The sequence below is a fragment of the Bos indicus genome, chromosome 27 (genome assembly GCF_029378745.1).
Source record: "Bos indicus isolate NIAB-ARS_2022 breed Sahiwal x Tharparkar chromosome 27, NIAB-ARS_B.indTharparkar_mat_pri_1.0, whole genome shotgun sequence".
NCBI lineage: Eukaryota > Metazoa > Chordata > Mammalia > Artiodactyla > Bovidae > Bos > Bos indicus.
Window position 1 is genome coordinate 19,639,564 of NC_091786.1, and position 22,712 is coordinate 19,662,275.

The 22,712-nt window shown below is 44.6% G+C and overlaps 1 protein-coding gene across 9 annotated transcripts in view; it reads left to right on the plus strand.

The window, feature by feature from the left end:
• Positions 1–22,712, plus strand: part of MTUS1 (microtubule associated scaffold protein 1) — a 187,219-nt gene that overhangs the window by 151,098 nt on the left and 13,409 nt on the right. For 8 of the 9 annotated variants that reach the window (XM_070781593.1, XM_070781596.1, XM_070781595.1 and 5 more), the window contains one exon: positions 2,458–2,524. In XM_070781593.1, coding sequence (XP_070637694.1) covers positions 2,458–2,524 — 67 coding nt within the window. Of the gene's footprint in view, positions 1–1,202; positions 1,417–2,457; positions 2,525–22,712 lie in introns of those variants that run through there. The other variant, XM_070781594.1, reaches the window with a different exon arrangement.

A 22,712-nucleotide genomic window follows, 5' to 3' on the forward strand; every position in this document is an offset into this window, starting at 1 on the left:
CAAACTTTGATTTCTACATCAGGAAACTCATTCAGTTCAGTTCAGTTCAGTAGCTCAGTCGTGTCCGACTCTTTGCAACCCCATGAATCGCAGCACGCCAGGCCTCCCTGTCCATCACCAACTCCTGGAGTTCACTCAAACTCACATCCATTGAGTCGGTGATGCCATCCAGACATCTCATCCTCTGTCGTCCTCTTTTCCTCCTGCCCGCAATCCCTCCCAGCATCAGAGTCTTTTCCAATGAGTCAACTCTTCGCATGAGGTAGCCAAAGTACTGGAGTTTCAGCTTTAGCATCATTCCTTCCAAAGAACACCCAGGGCTGATCTCCTTCAGAATGGACTGGTTGGATCTCCTTGCAGTCCAAGGGACTCTCAAGAGTCTTTTCCAACACCACAGTTCAAAAGCATCAATTCTTCGATGCTCAGCTTTCTTCACAGTCCAACTCTCACATCCATACATGGCCACTGGAAAAACCGTAGCCTTGACTAGACGGACCTTTGTTGTTCACTAAAAAACCTTGGACTCATTGAATTGTGTTTTCAGAACAACCTAATACTGCATTTTAAAAATCAAGCGTTTAGAATACCATTAAGGCCAAAATGTACTTAAATTCCAGTCACCGTTAAATGTCCACAACAGCGCTAGTGTTTCGTTAACTTCCCTACCTTTTTAGTGAGAAACGACTACACAGTAAAAAAAAAAAAAAAAAAAAATTCATAAAATAGATCTGATCGCCAGCTCTCAAATCAGCAGGTCACACTTCTTAAAATGCCAGTGGACCATGTTGTAAGCATTCAAGCTAATTTTTCTGGGAAAAGGCATTCATTTTACAATGTCACGTTAAATTCTAAGTCACAACACATGCCATTTGTTTCCTCTTTCATAACTCAGCACAAAGGTTTTGAAGAACACATTTCCTTTTTCTATTAGCAAGAATAATCATCTAATGACCTCAATTAGAGAGGGGAATAAAAAAGGCGCACACATCTGAAAATAACTCCATTATCCACTGCAGAGGAGCTTGGTTTTTCTTTCCACTGGACCAGCTGATATTTAAGTAAATGGCAATCGATCAGCCTAAGGTCTGGCTATGGTTTCTCATAAATGAAGGGCTGTGGCTTTAAGTAATCACAGGCTGCCGGTGCCAAAGGCAGAAGCTGCAGCATCAGCTCCTGGGAGGAGAGGCGTCCGAAGCACACACGCCAACCTGCAGGACGTGAGTAAGGCCGGGCAAGGACCAATGGCGCTCCTCCTGGCGGAGCTTTGAATGTAGACGGACCGGCCCGGTGGGTGGCGTGGCCACCTGTGCGCTTCTCGGCCGGCGCTGGGGGGTGGGGGGAGTTGGAGACTGAAGCTGGAAAATGGGCTGCTCCGGCAGCAAAATGTGCCTGTATCCTCCATGTGCGGCAACAAGGGTAATTCGGATTTGTTTCTAGCGGTTTTCTGGAAGAATGTCAGGAAGGCAGGCAGAGGTTGTCTGATCTTAGCAGAGGGAAATGCTCTGAATGACAAGCAACTCTTCCCCTGCAAAGGCCGGTCGGTCCCGTGATCTCGGTCCGCAGCGCGGACATCTAGCCTCGGCAAGGCGGCAGGAGCTGGGTCCTGGGCGGTCCCAGCGGGGGCATTTCCAGAGAGCTGTGAATTCTGCCTTCTCCTTCCTTAACGCGCTGGTGGGAGGGAGTCTGCCTGTTAAGAAACTGTATCTCATTGCCGTATTCGTACAAGGATGTGTGTCTGTGTGCTTGCTATGAGTTGCTGGTAACTTGAAAATTGTTCTTTTTTGCAAGACTGATCATTGCTTTTTTAATTTTTTTGGATTCTGAAAGAGCAATCTGGTTTTCTTTGACATGTTTCTCTAACATCTTAGAGAGCCAATCGGACATAGCATCATCCTTAGAAAATAATGTGGAGCAGAGTAAAATTAATTTCACTGTGTCTTTAAAGGGTTATTATTATTATTTTGGCCAGAGGTTTATAACAGACTTGTGTGTCTTCCTTTTAGAAGTAAAGTACTGTCCTCCTCCTAAGGAAAGTTTTGTATTTGCAAATATAGGACAAAGTGCATGAAGTACATATGTTTAGAACATTAAATATTTATCTTTCACTGATGAGGCCTTAATTGCCCTTGGAGGAGGAGAGTGCATTACGTCTGAAGTACAGTATGCATCAGCAGAAAGGTTCTGGGATTGGCAATGAAGCGTGGCTCAAAGTCAATATTTTTAAAACGGGCCATTCAGTGCAGAACCTGAGAAAATACAGACTTTTTGCAATGTGAATTTCCTTAACAACTAAGGGACATCTGTGTTTTTTTAACAACACAAACTGTTTAGCCTAAATGATTCATATCTTGGCTTCTCAATTTTGAGTCTCGTTTTCCTGGTGATAACGAGTGTGTGTGCTTTACTGAAAAGGGACCCTCTTGAAAACATTAGTAACTTGATGTGTGTTTTCCACAGCGGGAGGAAGCACTGAAACAAAACAAAACCCTATCTCAAGAACTTGTCAACCTCCGGGGAGAGCTAGGTAAGAGCTTTTGTTTTTTTTCTTTCATGTTCCAGGGTTGAGGGGGAAATCGGCCAAGTTGGTTTTCTTCTCTGCATGGTGCCTGGAGTCGCACCCTGGCTACGTTAGCCCCTCACTCTGGTGTCTGTGCAAACACTTCCTCCTATCCATGTTTCTGGTGAATCTTGGCAGCTCGACCTCAAGTTCACAGAATTCCGGGCACTGATCTGACTAAGCTGAGCAGAGTTTCTGATGACCAAACCATTTCTCTTCCTGGGAAGAGGGGCAGACTGGTTATTGTAATTGTGTGAATTCCTGTTAAATAATTCCATCAGGTTTTGTTTATTTTATTTTTTTTTCCTGAACCATTTCTCATGATAAAGAGTGGTGAGACAGTTCCTCTCCCATAGCAGTAATTGTATCACACTTCCTTGGGGGTGGTCTGTGAGGAGAGGGCATGATGTTGTTAGAAGGTACATCCTGGGCTAATCTTCCCATCGGACCCAGTTCCATGGGGCACCAGGTGCCTCTCAGGTCTGTGGTACTCGCTATCACCCGGGTGCCCCCATCCCCAGGCTGAACTGTCTTCTAGTTCTTTTCTGGAAGAGTCCTGGGTTCATGAGATAGAGGCAGTACTGCCTTTCCTTCCTGAGCCTGTGGGATGGAGTGGGCTGACTGCCATGCGAGCCCCGTTCTCTGCAGCTCTAGACAGTCTGCTGGCGGCAGTCACTTCAGACTTTGCTGGAATCTTTTCACTGAAAGACTGTATTCCTGGCCCTTTGCGGTTTTCCGTGTGTGTGTGTGTGTGTGTGTGTGTGTGTGTGTGTGTGTGTGTGTGTGTAGGTACGTGTATAAATAATGCAAAGGCAACAGCCAGCGATGAAAACGGCATTCGGTCTAGTTCCGGGAGAGATGGCTCCTTTTTCTGTGGACAGCATCAGAGTTTAAACAGTGTCAATATAATTTGCTGGCACTTAAACATACTTAAGTTCGCCCCCACCCTGCCTTCCCACCACACCCGGTCAAGGAGCAAGGAGCGGTGAACTTGGGGTGAAGCCTTGGCTCTGTATTCCTCTTCTCTTTTCACCTCCTGATGCAGAGCAGCGCCAGACCCCTGGCTTACCCTGATGCCTAGCCCGGGGCATCATTTTCTCCTGACCTTAGGAAGGAGGACTGTCTATGGAAGAGTAATTGTAAGACAGATGGGACTTCGGGACCCCAAAGACTTGAGAGTTCTAGGAAAACAGTTCAAGGAAACCACAGATAAGAAACAACCCAGCTCCCAGAGACACTTGAGGCTCTCTGCCAGGTTACTGAATGTGACTGTTGCCCTTTTGATTATCCAGACGACCAACTTAACTTGCTTTTGTCTGTGCCTTAAATCATGTAATGGATATAGGGTCAGCAGATCAGGAAAGAGGCCTTTTGTGTGCATTTAAGGGTTCGCTCTAACCCAGTAGAGGTGGAGAGGAGCCTCCCTTGGGGTTCACGTTTCAGTCTCCTCCCGCAAGACGAGGCAGACACACCAAGGGAACACTGTTCTCATTCAGTCAGTTTGAATGGGGGAATCCTCTTTTCACCTTTCAGTGGATGGCACGATTCCGTGATCCCAGTGGACCCAGGTACTCAGTGGACCCAGTGGACCCACTGGGATCAGTGGACCCAGGTACTCAGCACCTCCAGTTAGTCACTTAGCCCGACAGGAAGTAGCTGTGGCTGTTGGCACCCACTCTCCATCTGTGATAAGGACCCGGTGCCCGCGTGTGGCTTTCCTGCTGCTCTTGGAGGGTCGGGAGGTGTGGTTGGCCGGTCCATATCGTCCGGTCACCCAAGGCTGGCCTCTCAGGAAGTGTGGCAGTACTGCTGGTGAGTCAGATCGAACTGCTCAAGTACCAGTGCAGAGCGTCTGGGGGAGGGCTTTGCTTCCATGAGAGGAGGAGAGAGAAGCCTGTAATCTTCCTTCTGATGAAACAGTCCAGGACGACTGCTTTTGAGGCTGCCAGTTTAACTGAAGGTAGCATGAGTTGCAAGAGAAAGAAGTTAACGTAGCAAAGTTTACTGCTCAGTTTCAACATGTCAGTTCAGTGCAGTTCAGTCTCTCAGTCGTGTCTGACTCTTTGCAACCCCATGAACCGCAGCACGTCAGGCCTCCCTGTCCATCACCAACCGCTGGAGTCTACCCAAACCCATGTCCTTGAGTCGGTGATGCCATCCAACCATCTCATCCTCTGTCATCCCCTCCTCCTCCTGCCCTCAATCTTTCCCAACACCAGGGTCTTTTCAAATGAGTCACCTCTTTACATCAGGTGGCCAGAGTATTGGAGTTTCAGCTTCAGCATCAGTCCTTCCAAAGAACACTCAGGACTGATCTCCTGGTTGGATCTCCTTGCAGTCCAAGGGACTCTTAAGAGTCTTCTCCAACACCACAGTTCAAAAGCATCAGTTCTTCAGTGTTCAGCTTTCTTCACAGTCCAACTCTCACATCCATACACAACTACTGGAAAAACCATAGCCTTGACTAGACAGACCTTTGTTGGCAAAGTGATGTCTCTGCTTTTGAATATGCTATCTAGGTTGGTCATAACTTTCCTTCCAAGGAGTAAGCGTCTTTTAATTTCATGGCTGCAGTCACCATCTGCAGTGATTTTGGAGCCCCCAGAAATAAAGTCTGACAATGTTTCCACTGTTTCCCCATCTGTTTGCCATGAAGTGATGGGACTGAATGCCATGATCTTAGTTTTCTGAATGTTGAGCTTTAAGCTAACTTTTTCACTCTCCTCTTTCACTTTCATCAAAGAGGCTCTTTAGTTCCTCTTCACTTTCTGCCATAAGGGTGGTGTCATCTGCATATCTGAGGTTATTGATATTTCTCCCAGCAGTCTTGATTCCAGCCTGTACTTCTTCCAGCCCAGCGTTTCTCATGATGTACTCTGCATATAAGTTAAATAAGCAGGGTTACAATATACAGCCTTGACGTACTCCTTTTCCTATTTGGAACCAGTCTGTTGTTCCATGTCCAGTTCTAACTGTTGCTTCCTGACCTGCATACAGATTTATCAAGAGGCAGGTCAGGTGGTCTGGTATTCCCGTCTATTTCAGAATTTTCCACAGTTTGTTGTGCTCTACACAGTCAAAGGCTTTGGCATAGTCAATAAAGCAGAAATAGATATTTTTCTGGAACTCTCTTGCTTTTTCCATGATCCAGCAGATGTTGGCAATTTGATCTCTGGTTCCTCTGCCTTTTCTAAAACCAGCTTGAACATCTGGAAGTTCACGGTTCACTTATTGCTGAAGCCTGGCTTGGAGAATTTTGAGCATTAACGTGTCAGGCAATGGTATAAAGTGGCTAGACTGTGGGCATACTCTGCACATTCAGATCTTTGGTAGCTGGATGACCTCGGGTAGGGGAGACATAGCCCACGTCCTCTGTCCCGATTTCTTTCTCTGTAAAACAGCAGTAACCTTGTCTGCCTTTTTAAGGGTGGCTGTGAGGACTGCATGAGGTGACTTGTTGCAGAGTCACTACCACCAAGTGTTATGGAAAAATCTGAATGAACTTTTTGGCCAACCGAATAAATAGTGAGATGTGTGCACTTGACGGCTGTGTAGTAACCGATTTGCTGTTTTATGAGGGCAGAGACTATACTGCAGACTAACCTATATAACCCCATGGACTGCAGCCCTGCAGGCTCCTCTGTCCATGGGATTCTCCAGGCAAGAATACAGGAGTGAGTTTCCATGCCCTCCTCCAGGGATCGAACCTGCATCTCCTGCTTTTCAGGCAGATTCTTTACCCACTCAGCCTGGGAAGCCCATACTGCAGAAACGAGTAGTAGTAGAAATCCCTTAGGTCAGGCTATTTTTTTCTCTTGACCTTCAAATGGAAAAACGAGATGTGATGGATCCCTTCCCAATACATTACAAGTGCTTGGGATACACTTTGCCATTTGCCTCCTGGTCTGCATATGCTCATGTTTAATGACAATGGATCTTCTAAGTGGACAGAGCCTAATTTCATTCACCCCTTAAATAATGTCATTGTAAGGCTGTTATGGTCAGCTGTTTTCCTGTCCATTCCCATGGTTTCAGCTACAACCTGTAGGGTGATGACGGATTTATTTTTCTAGTCTTCTCCTTCCCAAGCTGCAGATAACATTTTTCCCAGTGAAGAGCTGCCTCTAGAAAAGTCAGTCTAGTGTAATCAGACTTCCTGACTCCCAGCCCCTCGCTTTGTGAATACTCTGAAGTGTCTCCTTGTTCAAACCTCAGTCTGTTCATCACCTTCTTCAGTGGATTGTTATTCACTTACCACCCAAGCTACCAACTGAGGTCATGATCCTCTTCCTCCATCCTCCACACGATACCCATCTGTGTTCTAAATGTTGTTCAGACTGGCCCCTCCTGACCGTCCTGATTTAAGCCCCATAATTTCTCACCTGCAGAGTATCCCAGTGGTCACCCAGCAGATCACCTTCTCTCCAGGCCTGCTTCTCTCTTCTCCAGATGCCACCAGGACTAGACTTGTAATAAGTCTCAGGTGTGTCATCTAGCGGACACTTTTCGCAAACATAAGTAGACCCCCATTTGGGTTTGGGGATGAAGTCCAAACATACTAAAGCCAACATGTGTGATTTGGCCGTACGTATCTGGTACAGCTTCATGATGTCTGACCCTCATTCCCCTCTGCACACCTCCTTTTCTCTCCCTGGGTCCCAGCCACAGGCTCATTCACACCTCTTTTGTGCTTTTTAGCGTGCATGCCAAGTCATTTCAGTCGTGTCCAACTCTGAGACCCTATGGACTGTAGCCCACCAAGCTCCTCTGTACAAGGGATTCTCCAGGCAGGAATACTGGAGTGGATTATCTTGACTTTCTCAAAGGGTTCTTCCTGACCCAGGGATTGAACCCAAGTCTCTTCACATCTCCAGCATTGGGAGGCAGGTTCTTTACCACAAGCACCACCTGGGAAGCCCTTTTGCTTCTTGGGCACACATCATCCTCTCTTAAAGGCTCTCTTCTATCTTCCCACTATCTTTCTATTTTTTGTCCCCAGAGTCCTCCTTCTCATTACTTATTTTTAAAGTCCCAGCTAAAATATTTTGTCTTCAATTGTGTTTCACCCAATTCTTTCAAACAGATGAATTGCATCTCCTACTGTACTCTTCATACTGTTCATGGGGTTCTCAAGGCAGAAATACTGAAGTGGTTTGCCATTCCCTTCTCCAGTGGACCACGTTTTGTCAGAACTCTCCACCATGACCCATCCTTGGGTGGCCCTACAGGGCATGGCTCATAGTTTCATTGTGTTAGACAAGGCTGTGGTCCATGTGATCAGACTGGTTAGTTTTCTGTGATGGTGGCTTTCAATCTGTCTACCCTCTGATGGAGAAGGATAAGAGGCTTTGGAAGCTTCCTGATGGGAGAGACTGACTGAGGGGAATACTGGGTCTTGTTCTGATGGGCAGGGCCATGCTCAGTAAATCTTTAATCCAATTTTCTGTTGATGGGTGGGGCCGTGTTCCCTCCCTACTATTTCAGTTCACTCTTACCTCTTAAGGGTGTGCCATTCAGTGACTGATAAGCTTCAGTTCAGTTCACTTCAGTCGCTCAGTCATGTCTGACTCTTTGGGACCCCATGAATTGCAGCACGCCAGGCCTCCCTGTCCATCACCATCTCCCGGAGTTCACTCAAACTCACATCCATCGAGTCGGTGATGCCATCCAGCCATCTCATCCTCTGTCATCCCCTTCTCCTCCTGCCCCCAATCCCTCCCAGCATCAGAGTCTTTTCCAATGAGTCAACTCTTCACATGAGATGGCCAAAGTACTGGAGTTTCAGCTTTAGCATCAGTCCTTCCAAAGAAATCCCAGGACTGATCTCCTTTAGGATGGACTGGTTGGATCTTGCAGTCCAAGGGACTCTCAAGAGTCTTCTCCAACCTGGGGCCAAACTATGGTGGAGGTGATGATAATGGTGACCTCCCTCAACAGATCCCCTGTATGTACTGCTGCAGTCTGTGCCCCCAACCCTGCAGCAGGCCAACGCTGACCCACGCCTTCGCTGGAGACTCCTGAACACCCACAGGCAAGTCTCCTGTGGGGCCACTGTTCCTTTCTCCTGGGTCCTGGTGCACAAGGTTCTGTTGAGCCCTCCAAGAGTCTATTTCCCAGTCCTATGTAAGTCTGGCAGCTCTATGGTGGGGTTAATGGCAACCTCCTCCAAGAGGGCTTATGCCACACCCACACCCAGAGCCTCTGTGCCTGCGGCAGACCACTGCCGACTCGGACCTCCACAGGAGACGCTCAAACAGTTTTGTCTCAGTCTCTGTGGGCTCCCTGGGTCCTGGTGTGCACAAGGTTTGTCTGAGCCCTCTGAGCATCTCTGGCAGGAATGGGGTTTGATTCTAAACGCAAATTTGCTCCTCCTACCGCCTTGCTGGGGCTTCTCCTTTGCCCGTGGACGTGGGGTATCTCCTCACAGCTGCTCCAGTGCCTACCATCTTACCGGGGTTTTTCTGACCTTGGATGTTGGGTATCTCCTCTCGACCACAATGCAGGACACCCTGGTTCAATTCCTGGGTTGGGAAGATCTGGTGGAGAAGGGATAGGCTACCCACTCCAGTATTCCTGGGCTTCTTGTGCTCAGATGGTAAAGAAGGAGGGGGAGGTGATGGAGTTCCAGCTGAGCTATTTCAAATCCTAAAAGATGATGCTGTGAAAGTGCCACACTCAATATGCCAGCAAATTTGGAAAACTCAGCACTGGCCACAGGACTGGAAAAGGTCAGTTTTCATTCCAATCCCAAGAAAGGCAATGCCAAAGAATGCTCAAACTACCTCACAATTGTACTCATCTCACATGCTAGCACAGTAATGCTCAAAATTCTCCAAGCCAGGCTTCAGCAATACATGAACCATGAACTTCCTGATGTTCAAGCTGGTTTTAGAAAAGGCAGAGGAACCAGAGATCAAATTGCCAACATCCGCTGGATCATTGAAAACACAAGAAAGTTCCAGAAAAACATCTATTTCTGCTTCATTGACTATGCCAAAGCCTTTGACTGTGTGGAGCACAACAAACTGGAAGATTCTTCAAAAGATGGGAATACCAGACCACCTGACCAGCCTCTTGAAAAACCTGTATGCAGGTCAGAAAGCAACTGTTAGAACTGGACATGGAACAACAGACTGGTTCCAAATAGGAAAAGGAGTACGTCAAGGCTGTATATTGTCACCCTGCTTATTTAACCTATATGCAGAGTACATCATGAGAAACGCTGGGCTGGAAGAAGTACAAGCTGGAATCAAGATTTCTGGGAGAAATATCAATAACCTCAGATATGCAGATGACACCACCCTTACGGCAGAAAGCGAAAAAGAACTAGAGCCTCTTCGTGTAAGTGAAAGAGGAGAATGAAAAAGTTGGCTAAAAGCTCAACATTCAGAAAACTAAGATTATGGCATCCAGTCCCATCACTTCATGGCAAATGGATGGGGAAACAGTGGAAACAGTGGCAGACTTTTTGGGGCTCCAAAATCACTGCAGATGGTGACTGCAGCCATGAAATTAAAAGACGCTTACTCCTTGGAAGGAAAGTTATGACCAAACTAGACAGCATATTAAAAAGCAGAGACATTACCTTGTCAAAAAAGGTTCGTCTAGTCAAGGCTATGGTTTTTCCAGTAGTTATGTATGGATGTGAGAATTGAACTATAAAGGAAGCTGAACTCCGAAGAATTGATACTTTTGAACTGTTGGTGTTGGAGAAGACTCTTGAGAGTCCCTTGGACTGCAAGGAGATCCAACCAGTCCATCCTAAAGGAAATCAGTCCTGAATATTCATAGGAAGGACTGATATTGAAGCTGAAACTCTAATACTTTGGCCACCTGATGCAAAGAGCTGACTCATTTGAAAAGACCCTGATGCTGGGAAATATTGAAGGCAGGAGGAGAAGGGGACAACAGAGGATGAGATGGTTGGATGGCATCACCGCCTCGATGGACATGAGTTTGAGTGGACTCCGGGAGTTGGTGATGGACAGTGAAGCCTGGTGTGCTACAGTCGATGGGGTCACAAAGAGTCAGACACGAATGAGCACCTGAACTGACTGACTGACTGTACTCTTCAGTTCAGTTCAGTTTAGTTGCTCAGTCGTGTCCGACTCTTTGCAACCCCATGAATACTCTTCAAGGTACCTCTTAAAAGTATTTATTTATAGCTGGCATAGTCCGGAGCTGTGAGCACCTCAAGGGCAAGGTCAGTGTGTCCTTCATCTGTGTAGCTCTGTCAGCTAGTACCATGTGTCTGGCACTTAGTACTTCTGATGCTTAGTACATTGACTCAGAAAATGAATGAATGACTTCATTGCTGAGGATGGGAGCTAAGGAAAGTGGGTTTTATCCTTATAATATGCTAATACTTAATGGTTTCTGCGGAGAAGGCAATGGCACCCCACTCCAATACTCTTGCCTGGAAAATCCCATGGACGGAGGAGCCTGGTAGGCTGCAGTCCATGGGGTCACGAAAAGTCGGACACGACTGAGCGACTTCATTTTCACTTTTCACTTTCATGTATTAGAGAAGGAAATGGCAACCCACTCCAGTATTCTTGCCTGGAGAATCCCAGGGATGGGGGAGGCTGGTGGGCTGCCGTCTATGGGGCCGCACAGAGTCAGACACGACTGAAGCGACTTAGCAGCAGCAGCAGCAATGGTTTCTGTACATAGATATCTTCCTATAAACTGTTAAAAATAAGTTATAATGTAAGATGAGCTGTAATTCTCTTGGAAACATTTTACATTATGCTTGACAATCCCAGTTAATCAGGTCATTTTGAAAATGTCAGCCCTTGAAATAAATTACAGTTCAATTTAATGGTCTACATAATCCACAGCAAACATTTGGCCTCTGAGATAGGGACTAAATGTGTCATTCTGATTCTTTCCAGGGTCATGTTGGTGTAATGGGGAGCCATAATTATGATCCTCTGTGGTTCCTATTGTTTTATTAACCTTAATGAATGGAATCACATTTTTAATCTAAATTAATAAAGGTTAGTTTGTATTTCACAATTATTCTTTAACCATCAGAAATAATAGCTAACTCACATCTTGTTCTGATTGTTTTTATGTCATGATACAAATGAGATTTTAACACTTAATTCACCAGAGATTCCTGGGTTCTCATAACAATGGCATAAAAGACTAGTTGACTTTGCCTTCTGTGTGTAAAAATGATAGGTTTGGCAACAGCATTTATTGAGTGCCTACTCTTTCATAATATCAGTGTTCATCTCTAAATCTACAGGTTTGCATTTTATAGAAAGAAAAAAAGGGAGAAAGAAGAAATTGAGGTTTAACAGTTATGTAACTTTCTTAAGGTAGTATTAAAAAGCAAAGCCCCTGGATAAAAACCCAGGAGGACTAGACCACCAAACACCTGTCAATCACAAAAAAGAAACCATGGTGCAACCAAATATTTGAAAGATTGGGAAATCATTGGCTATAAACCACCAGTCTGCATTGATAATTACTTTTGGAATCTTTTTATTCAAGTCAAGAGTTCAAGAAGCATTATTAGATGGAAAATCTTGTTATGTCCTAGGGAAAAGGGACTTGGCTCTGCCTAAAGCACTGTACACATTGTCTAGTCAACGCTTGACTGTGTCTGTGAACTTGAGTATCCCTCACACCTGTATGGAATGTGTTAATTCTTTTACTAGTTTTGTGTACAGTTCAGTTCAGTCACTCAGTCGTGTCCGACTCTTTGTGACCCCATGGACTGCAGCACGCCAGACCTCCCTGTCCATTACCAACTCCTGGAGCTTGCTCAAACTCATGTCCATTGAGTCAGTAATGCCATCCAGCCATTTCATCCTCTGTCGTCCCCTTCTCTTCCTACCTTCAATCTTTCCCAGCATCAGGGTCTTTTCCAATGAGTCAGCTCTTCGCTGACACAGTTTTGTGTATAGTCGTGGTTTAGCAAGGTTGTATATTTAGAATAATTTTAAAACTCTTTGACAGTTAAGTCACTTTCAGTTCAGTTCAGTTGCTCAGTTGTATCCGACTCTTTGGGACCCCATGAACCGCAGCATGCCAGGCCTCCCTGTCCATCACCAACTCCTGGAGTTTACCCAAACTCATGTCCATTGAGTCGGTGATGCCATCTAACCATCTTATCCTCTGCCATCCCCTCTCTTCTTGCCCTCAATCTTTCCCAACATCAGGGTCTTTTGAAATGAGTTAGCACTTGGCATCAGGTGGCCAAAGTATTGGAGTTTCAGCTTCAGCATCAGTCCTTCCAGTGAACACCTGGACCAATTTCCCTTAGGATAGACTGGTTGGATCTCCTTGCAGTCCAAGGGACTCTCAAGAGTCTTCTCCACTTTAAGTCACTTTAGAGTTGCAGGATTCCAGAAGTAATTTTTGAAATGGGTTTTAATGAAAAATATATTAATATATATAGTGAAAACCAACAGTATGCCAAAACAGAATTCCTTTTTAAAAATTTATTTAATTGAAGGATAATTACCATATTGTGTTGGTTTCTGCCATACATCAACATGGATCAGCCATGAGTATACATGTGGCTTCTCCCTTGTGAGCCTCCCTCCCACCTCACACCCCATCCCACTCCTTTAGATTGTCACAGGGCCCCAGTTTGAGTTCCCTGGTCACACTGCACATTCCCACTGGCTCTCTATTTTACATATGTTAGTCTGTGGTTCCATGCTAGTCTCCATTCGTCCCACCTTCTCCTTCCTACCCGCCTCCCTGTGTCCATAAGTCTGTTCCCTATGTCTGCGTCTCCATTGCTGCCCTGCAAATAGATTCATCAGTACCATCTTTCTAGATTCTTACATATGTGTTAATATACAATGTTTTTCGACTTACTTCACTCTGTATAATAGCCCCTAGGTTCATCTACCGCATTAGCATTGACTCAGATTCATTCCTTTTTATGGCCGAGTCTTACTCCATTATGTATATGTACCACAGCTTCTTTACCCAGTCATCTGTCAGTAGACATCTAAGTTGCTTCCATGTCCTAGCTATTGTATATAGTGCTGCAGTGAACATTGGGGTACATGTGTCTTTTTAAATTTTGGTTTCCTGAGGGTATATGCCCAGTAGTGGGATTGTTGCAGCATATGGTGGTTTTATTCCTTATTTTTTAAGGAATCTCCATACTGTCTTCCATAATGGCTATATCAATTTTCATTCCTACCAACAGTGCACAAGGGTTCCCTTTTCTCTATACCCTCTCCAGAATTTATTGTTTCTGGATTTTTTTCATGGTGGCCATTCTGACAGATGGGAGGTTATTCCTCATTGTAGTTTTGATTTGCATTTCTCTAATAATGAGTGATCCAAAACAGAAATCTTTATCTCACTGAGTTGGTTGAAGATGGAGTGGATTCTGTCTCATACATGGCTTGCTCTTTTTCTATCCATGTCTGTCTGTCCTGAACTTAGACTTGGCTGGCTGTCTCAGTAAATGAATGGTTATGTTCTTTTACCTGTAACAATGCACAGTATTTACCAAGCATGTCTGTTCTGAAAGCCTCTTGAGTCTTCCTCCTTGTCCTGGTCTTTTTCCTCACTTGTCCTTGTTTAGTTCTGATATGTCCAGTTTTTCCTGATTTAAATAATTTGTCTGGAACAGTGGTTCTCAAACTTCACTATGTAATAAAATAGGCCAGGTTAAAAAGCAGATTTCCAGTTCTGACTTGGGTGGCTTGGGATGGAGGAGTCCATTTGAGATGATCATCCCGGTGACTTGATGCAAGTGCTCCCTGGACCACACTCTGACAGCGCACTAGCTTCCAGGATGTTGTTTATTTAATGTAATATATATGTAAGACTTAAGTGAGCACAGTAAGAGAATAATACCTGAGAGCTCCAACTGAACCGAGTTCATTCTCATATTTAGGCTTCCAAATAGTTTGTAGATCAGTAACTTTGACCTGACCCTTTGAACTTTGACCCCTGAAAATATCAGGGAGGACAGGCAGAATAGTATCAGACTCAGCTTTTTATTAACACTTATATTGATTTATTCTTTTGTTAGAATAAAAGAACCTTTATTCTTTTGATTGAAATGTGATTTCCTTAAAGTCTTAACTCACTTGCCTTGGGCCTGAAGCTTGGAACATTTATGCTGGTTATATTCAGCCAGACTTTTGACTCAGATCCACTTTTCAAGCCTAAAATGTTTTGATTGGTCCATGGAATGTTTGCTAGTGTGATGATGAGAGCATCTGTTTTGCGGCATGTTGTTGGCCAGTGAGACAGTTGAAAAACAGCAGAGTCTTTTCAAACATTTATTGGCAGGGAGAGCCCCAGGCTCCATGGAGGCCCAGCTGGCACCTCTCTACTAAGATCTATGACTGGGCCAGACCATCATCCTGCATGCAAATCAGATTTCATCGGGACTAATCAGTGTTGGGGGCGGGGGGGAATGTTGTTGTTGTTTTTAACCTACCCTACCTTGCAGACCCTCTTGCTTCCACTAGAGAATTAAGCCTTTATCCTCTGAGGTGTCCGTTGTATGAATGAATGAACTTCTCTTTTAATGCATTTCAAGTTGAGAAAATAGCCACTGGGTTCAGGTTCCATGTTCTGTGCTCCAGGACCTGCACTGAAAAGGGCTGAGTGGATTGAGTTCTAGACCCAGTCTTGCCACGTCCATTCCCTCTCTGGTCTAGTAGAGTGAGGTTTCAGATAATGCCTGTGTTATTAACTCAAGACATGATTATATTACCTGAAATAAGTTTGAAAGCACTTGGTAAAGGGTAAACTGAGTTTTAAAGGGAAGGTGGTATTATGTATGGGAGAATGGATTTGATGGTGCAGGCAGTTTGTGAAAGGAAATTCCTAGTAAGTTGTATGTGATTTGTGGAAGCCTTCTGAAATCGGTTCTTGTCAATTCATGTCGTTCCAAGAGCAATCTGAAAGCTCTTTGTTAGCTAATTTTGAATTTTAGAGACAGACCTTTGTCTTTCCCACATAGCTGCCAGATTTCTTGGTCTTGTGAAAAAGCAGTGCCTTTGGGGAGCAAAACCTGGGGCTTTCATGAGTTAGATGATCTTTCTGCAGACAGTCTGTGAAGACTCACTCTACACAATAGAACAGTCTTTCACTCTGTCCTCACCAAACTCTCAGGTTAGCAGAGCAGGGGATATTTAGTACTACCTGGCACATCAGGGAGCCGATCTGCAGAAAACTGGACATGCCAGTTGTTGATGGGGTAGGTCCCTGCCCTTCTGTAGTTCTGTGGACACCAGCCTCTCCACTAAGTAGCATATTACTTTTTAAAAAGGGCTACTTGGTAATCTCCAATTTTAAGCAGATTAAACCCTAGTCTAAGAGAGTTACCATCATTGTCACTTGTCGTAGAAGGGTATCATGAGCAGATTTCCCTTCAAAGAATGATGCAGTGAAATAATCGTGCTACTATGACAGAAGCCCATGTCCCCATTGATGGTTCTGGGGCTGGGGTACGGGGAAGTAGGCTAAGATAAATGTTTCTCTTCTTTTTATACACAAGTGGTAGTGTATTATACATTCTGTTCTACACCTTGTTTTCTGCTTTGCATTTCTGAAAGATCAGTACACAGCGAACTTCCTCAGTCCTTCTTTAAACAGTGGTGAAATTATTTTGAGAATTTGTCCATTATATTATAATGGAATAATTAATTCAACCAATTTCTTCATGGCGGTCATTCAGTTATTTGTCATGTTTTGCTCTTATTTAAAAAATGCTCTAGTAAAGAGCCTCATATGTCCCTCATTTTGTAGGTGTGGGAGTATGTCAGTAAAATAAATTCTTATTACTGGAATTTCTGGGTCAGAGGAATATGTAGAAAAAAATGTCAGACAAGCCCAAACTGAGGGACATTCTGTAAAATGCCTGACTCTTCAAACTTGTCAAGATGATGAAAGGCAGGGAAAGACACATTCACAGCCTGGAGAAGATGAAGGAGATGTGACGGGTAAATGCAGTGTGCTGTCTGGGGTTGGAGCCTGGAACAGAAAAAAAGGACACAGCTTGGAGTTTAGTTAATCATGTGCCAGTGTTGGTTTCTTGTGTTAGTCACTCAGTTGTGTCCGACTCTTTGGACTGTAGCCTTCCAGGCTCCTCTGTCCCTGGAATTCTCCAGGCAAGAATACTGGAGTGGGTTGCCCTTTCCTTCTCCAGGGGATCTTCCAGATCCAGGGGTGGAACCTGGGTCTCCTGCACTGCAGGCAGATTCTTTACCATCTGAGCCACCAGGTTAGTTTTGACCAATGTTCTGTTATAATATATGACGTCAGCATTAGGGGAAACTAGGAGAGAGGTTTCTGGGAACTAGTCTATCCCTGCAGGTTCTCTGAACATCTAAAATTATTCTACAAATGTTCATTCTTAAAAACAGGGGCATTAGTGGAAAAACCGGTGAAATTAGAATAAAGTCTGTAGCAGAGTTAACAGTAATTGCTCCAATGTTAAAACCTTACATTTGATGAATGTCCTGTATTTAATAAGATGGTAACATCTGGGGAAAAGCAAAAAAGCAAAATGGCTGTCTGGGGAGGCCTTACAAATAGCTGTGAAAAGAAGAGAAGCAAAAGCAAAGGAGAAAAGGAAAGATATAAGCATCCGAATGCAGAGTTCCAAAGAATAGCAAGAAGAGATAAGAAGGCCTTCCTCAGCGATCAATGCAAAGAAATAGAGGAAAACAACAGAATGGGAAAGACTAGAGATCTCTTCAAGAAAATGAGAGATACCAAGGGAACATTTCATGCAAAGATGGGCTCGATAAAGGACAGAAATGGTATGGACCTAACAGAAGCAGAAGATATTAAGAGGGGGCAAGAATACACAGAAGAACTGTACAGAAAAGATTTTCATGACCCAGATAATCACGATGGTGTAATCACTCATCTAGAGCCAGACATCCTGGATTGTGAAGTCAAGTGGGCCTTAGAAAGCATCACTACGAACAAAGCTAGTGGAGGTGATGGAATTCCAGTTGAGCTATTTCAAATCCTGAAAGATGATGCTGTGAAAGTGCTACACTCAATATGCCAGCAAATTTGGAAAACTCAGCAGTGGCCACAGGACTGGAAAAGGTCAGTTTTCATTCCAATCCTAAAGACAGGCAATGCCAAAGAATGCTCAAACTACCGCCCAATTGCACTTATCTCACAGGCTAGTAAAGTAATGCTCAAAATTCTCCAAGCCAGGCTTCAGCAATACATGAACCATGAACTTCCAGATGTTCAAGCTGGTTTTAGAAAAGGCAGAGGAACCAGAGATCAAATTGCCAACATCCGCTGGATCATGGAAAAAGCAAGAGAGTTCCAGAAAAACATCTATTTCTGCTTTATTGACTATGCCAAAGCCTTTGACTGTGTGGATCACAAGAAACTGTGGAAAATTCTGAAAGAGATGGGAATACCAGACCACCTGACCTGCCTTTTGATAAATCTGTATGCAGGTCAGGAAGCAACAGTTAGAACTGGACATGGAACAACAGACTGGTTCCAAATAGGAAAAGGAGTACATCAAGGCTGTATATTGTCACCCTGCTTATTTAACCTATATGCAGAGTACATCATGAGAAACGCTGGACTGGAAGAAACACAAGCTGGAATCAAGACTGCTGGGAGAAATATCAATAACCTCAGATATGCAGATGACACCACCCTTATGGCAGAAAGTGAAGAGGAACTAAAGAGCCTCTTGATGAAAGTGAAAGTGTAGAGTGGAAAAGTTGGCTTAAAGCTCAACATTCAGAAAATGAAGATCATGGCATCCGGTCCCATCACTTCATGGGAAATAGATGGGGAAACAGTGGAAACAGTGTCAGACTTTATTTTGGGGGGCTCCAAAATCACTGCAGATGGTGACTGCAGCCATGAAATTAAAAGACGCTTACTCCTTGGAAGGAAAGTTACGACCAACCTAGATAGCATATTCAAAAGCAGAGACATTACTTGGCCAACAAAGGTCCGTCTAGTCAAGGCTGTGGTTTTTCCTGTGGTCATGTATGGATGTGAGAGTTGGACTGTGAAGAAGGCTGAGCACCGAAGAATTGATGCTTTTGAACTGTGGTGTTGGAGAAGACTCTTGAGAGACCTTTGGACTGCAAGGAGATCCAACCAGTCCATTCTGAAGGAGATCAGCCCTGAGATTTCTTTGGAAGGAATGATGCTGAAGCTGAAACTGCAGTACTTTGGCCACCTCATGCGAAGAGTTGACTCATTGGAAAAGACTCTGATGATGGGAGAGATTGGGGGCAGGAGGAGAAGGGGACGACAGAGGATGAGATGGCTGGATTGCATCACTGACTCGATGGACGTGATTCTGAATGAACTCCGGGAGTTGGTGATGGACAGGGAGGCCTGGCGTGCTGTGATTCATGGGGTTGCAAAGAGTCAGACACGACTGAGCAACTGAACTGAACTGAACATCTGGGGAAGTGAGGTGAGGGGTATACAGGAACTCTTGGTACTGTTTGTACCTTTTGTATCGATCTAACAGATGAGGTGGCCAGAGAGAGACCTGGAGGAGGCAGGAAAGGCTGGACCAAGCATCTCCTGTCCCTGCTGGGTGGAGCAGAGAGAGGAACTCAGCTCAGGGAAGGGGCAGCAGCCACAGCAGGCCTGCTGGAAGCATCTAGAGAAGGTGCGGGCCCACGGCCAGAGGGTGACGTCATCTCGCTTTCCTGTTTGTTCTTTCTGTCACGGTATCTACAGGGCATCATAAAACTGTGTGATCTTCAGAGTGACCCTACCTCCGCCCCAGTTTTCTTTCCCCTTTTTCTCTTTCATATTTTATGCCCAATTTAGATAAAATTACCTAAAAGTTGGGGAAATTCTATGGCATAGAACTTCTGAAGTGGGTGCACACCCTATCCGGGGGGTGTGGGGGGTGTGTGTTTCTGTCTGTCTTCTTTGAATACTAGACAAGCAATGCTACTTTGTAACTATCACAGTCTGTCCAATACCCCTCAAGAGTGTCTGTCTTTGAGGACTCTTCAAGCCCATTTGAATTGGTGGACTTCTGCAATGCTAGTAACAGTAACATTTGTGGCATGCTTACTGTAGTTAGGCACCTGGCCAGGTGCTCCCATGTATATTTTATTTAATTGTGCAGGGAACACAGGCATATTATCTCCATCTTAAAAATAAGGAAATTCAGGCTTAGAAGGCTTAAGTGTTTTGCGCAAATCACACAGGAGCTAAGCGGTATGGGTCAGATAAGTATTTTACTGTTGTCAATTAAGACATCTTATTTGTGTTCCTGAGAATTAAAATATTTCCAGTTGTCTCAAGATGAAGCCTGCTGCTCGGATACAAAAACTAAGAAAACCTCTGTATCATTTCCAAAGAATACTAACAATTTAGAGCCATGGTTGTGTAATGTTTTTCTCTGTAAACAGTACATTCATCAGTCACCAAAGGGCAATTGGCCTCCATGAGATGGAAATAATACAGGCCTGACCTCTTCCTCTTAGATAAGGCCTCCAGGACCAATTAGGTGACAGCTGGACTTCACCCCTCGGGGTAAAGGGCTAAAGGACCGTGATGAAACCAGCTCTGTTGTCAAAGGTATTTCTGGCATCGTGCCTTTTCTAGATGGCATCCAGATAACTTAAAAGGGAAGATTTCAAGCTTTTCACCATTTCTGAAATAGTTTTCCATGTGTTAAACTGTCAGGGGAGTGTCTCTCTGTTTTTTCTGTCCTGTCATTGGCCTTGGGTTCTTCGCTGGCCTGGTTCATCTCAGGTTGAAAATGTCAACTTCCAGCTTGTAATGTGGCGACGTGTTCTAGGGCCCATCTTGTAAGTGAGTCAGTTTCTTTCTTTGTTTCTTGATGCTGAAGAATTTGTTTCTCGTTTTAATGAGTAGATTGCCGCAGGGCTTTCTCATTTTACCAGCATGTGCACGATTTCTCTACAGGCAGTGGTCTCGTTGGTGCCCTTCATCACACACATGCTTTTAAAACTCGCCTAACAGAATAATTATAACAGCGAGGCCAAAGTGTTAGTCACTCAGTTATGTCTGACTCTGTGACCCCATGGACTATAACCCACCAGGCTTCTGTGTCCATGGAATTCTCTAGACAAGAATACTACAGTGGGTTACTGTTCCCTTCTCCATGGGATCTTCCAGAGCCAGGGATCAAACCCGGGTCTCCTGCATTGCAGGCAGATTCTTTACCATCTGAGCCACCAGGAAGGACAGAAGGACCACTTTGCACTGCATGGATTTTCTGTCTGTGCAGTAACTCCATGAAAACAGTATCGCCTAAACCTGTGCAAAAACTCCTTGCTTAGTCCAGATTCTGAGAGATTTATGTTTGCTTTGACTGTGTTGGGTGATTGACTTACCATGAAAGGAATCCTGGAGAATGAGCAGGGAAGGGACAGGCTCTTACAGGAGTGAGAGCCCAGGTGGCCTAGGAATCGCTCCTAACCTGTAGTAAGTACAGGGAGAAGTACAGGACGGAAGCTGGAGACCCCCACTCCCCCCACGAGTGTGCGGTGGTAGAGGGGTCGCGAGAACTCTTGATGCAGTGTTGACATGCGTGTCCTTCAGAAAAGAAGTATCCCATGAGTCTTTATGCCAAGTAAATGCTTCCCCAGGAGCCCCGGCCAGTTCACTCAACACAGAGCCCTTCATGTGAGAGATGGCTTTATGAACCAGCTGCTCCCCACAGCTGCAGGCTGACGTCACCTGGGGCCCGGCCTGCCCCGCAGCCCCGCTCCCCCGGGGGCTTTCTTCCACTTTCCCCTTCCTTCCCTCCTGTCCTCTTTCACCTCACCCACAGAGGCCAACAAAATTAAACACTATTTAAGCTTTTTTTTTTTTTAAAGAGGAAACACCCTGTTCAGCCACCAATGTGAGAAGATTTCCATCTATTTTATTTTTAAGTTAAACAGACTGACAGTCATCTGATGACAAGCAGATGTGTTGAAATCCAGCAGGTGTTACTGCTAACTTCCCCACAGAAGCTCTTCTAGTTTTTGGTCCACATAGACATTTTATCTCAGATACAAGCATTCAGATGAGCTAGAATTTTTGTTTTGTTTTCTTTTGTATTTTGCTGATACGTGAAATCCCAAGGGAATTAAGTCAAAAGGTGTAAAATCAAGAGTTCTGCTAGAAAAGCTATTCTTGATGCCTTTGTTGACAGCTTGCAGTTTAGGTTTCTGTTTCCTACTTTCATGTGAAGAACCTGGAATTCACACAAGGAGGCTTGTGGCCCTATAATTTGATTTGTATGATTTTGGAAAGGCAGCAGAAATGACTATTGGATTGGCCAACAAGTCTGTGTTGGTTTTTCCATAAGATCTTACCAAAAACCCAAATGAGCTTTTTGGCCAACTCAGCTTTTAGTTCTTTGGCTCACATTTGTCTCCCTGAATCACTTCTTTGTCCTTTGATAATTAGCGATCTGAGAAGGGCGTTCTGTAGCAATTAGCATGACCATTATCTTTTCGTAAATTCTTTTAAAGAAAAAAACCACTTCCCAAATTTAGTCCCAAGGCGTGATTATCAGTGATGTCAATGGTCTATATAGTCTGATCTCCATCTACCTTTTTGACTCTTCTCTCCAACTTTTCTGCCTCGCCAATGTTCTAGCTCCCGAGGGGCACTGTGCAGCCTCATCATTGCTCATGTGGAATAGTTTTCACCCTTAATATCGTTAGTAGTTCTCACTTTGTTTTTGCTATTCCTGTTTCCTTTCCCCTTCAGTAAATATTTGTGGGCTTACTTGAATTTTTAGGGTTCTCTTTAGCAGACAGTATGCCTGTCATTGAAAGGTTCCCTAGTGGCCCAGTGGTAAAGAACCCACCTGTCAATGCAGAAGATGCAAGAGACATGGGTGTGATCTCTGAGTCAGGAAGATTCCCAGGAGGAGGAAATGACAACCCACTCCACTATTCTTGCCTGGAAAATTCCAGGGACAGAGGAACCTGGTGAGCTACAGACCATGGGGTCGCAAAGGGTCAGACGGGACTGAGAACGCACACATGCTTGTCATTATTTCAGCATGACTTATTTTACCTCTGGAGGAATACTGATGTGGGACAAGGGCTGGAATTTCTACTGCCATGTGGCATATTCCCAAGAAAACAAGTCTACATGATTGTCCAAAATTCATCCCAGGAGCCAGCCAATTTCCCTTTACTTAGGTAGAATAATCATTGATGTA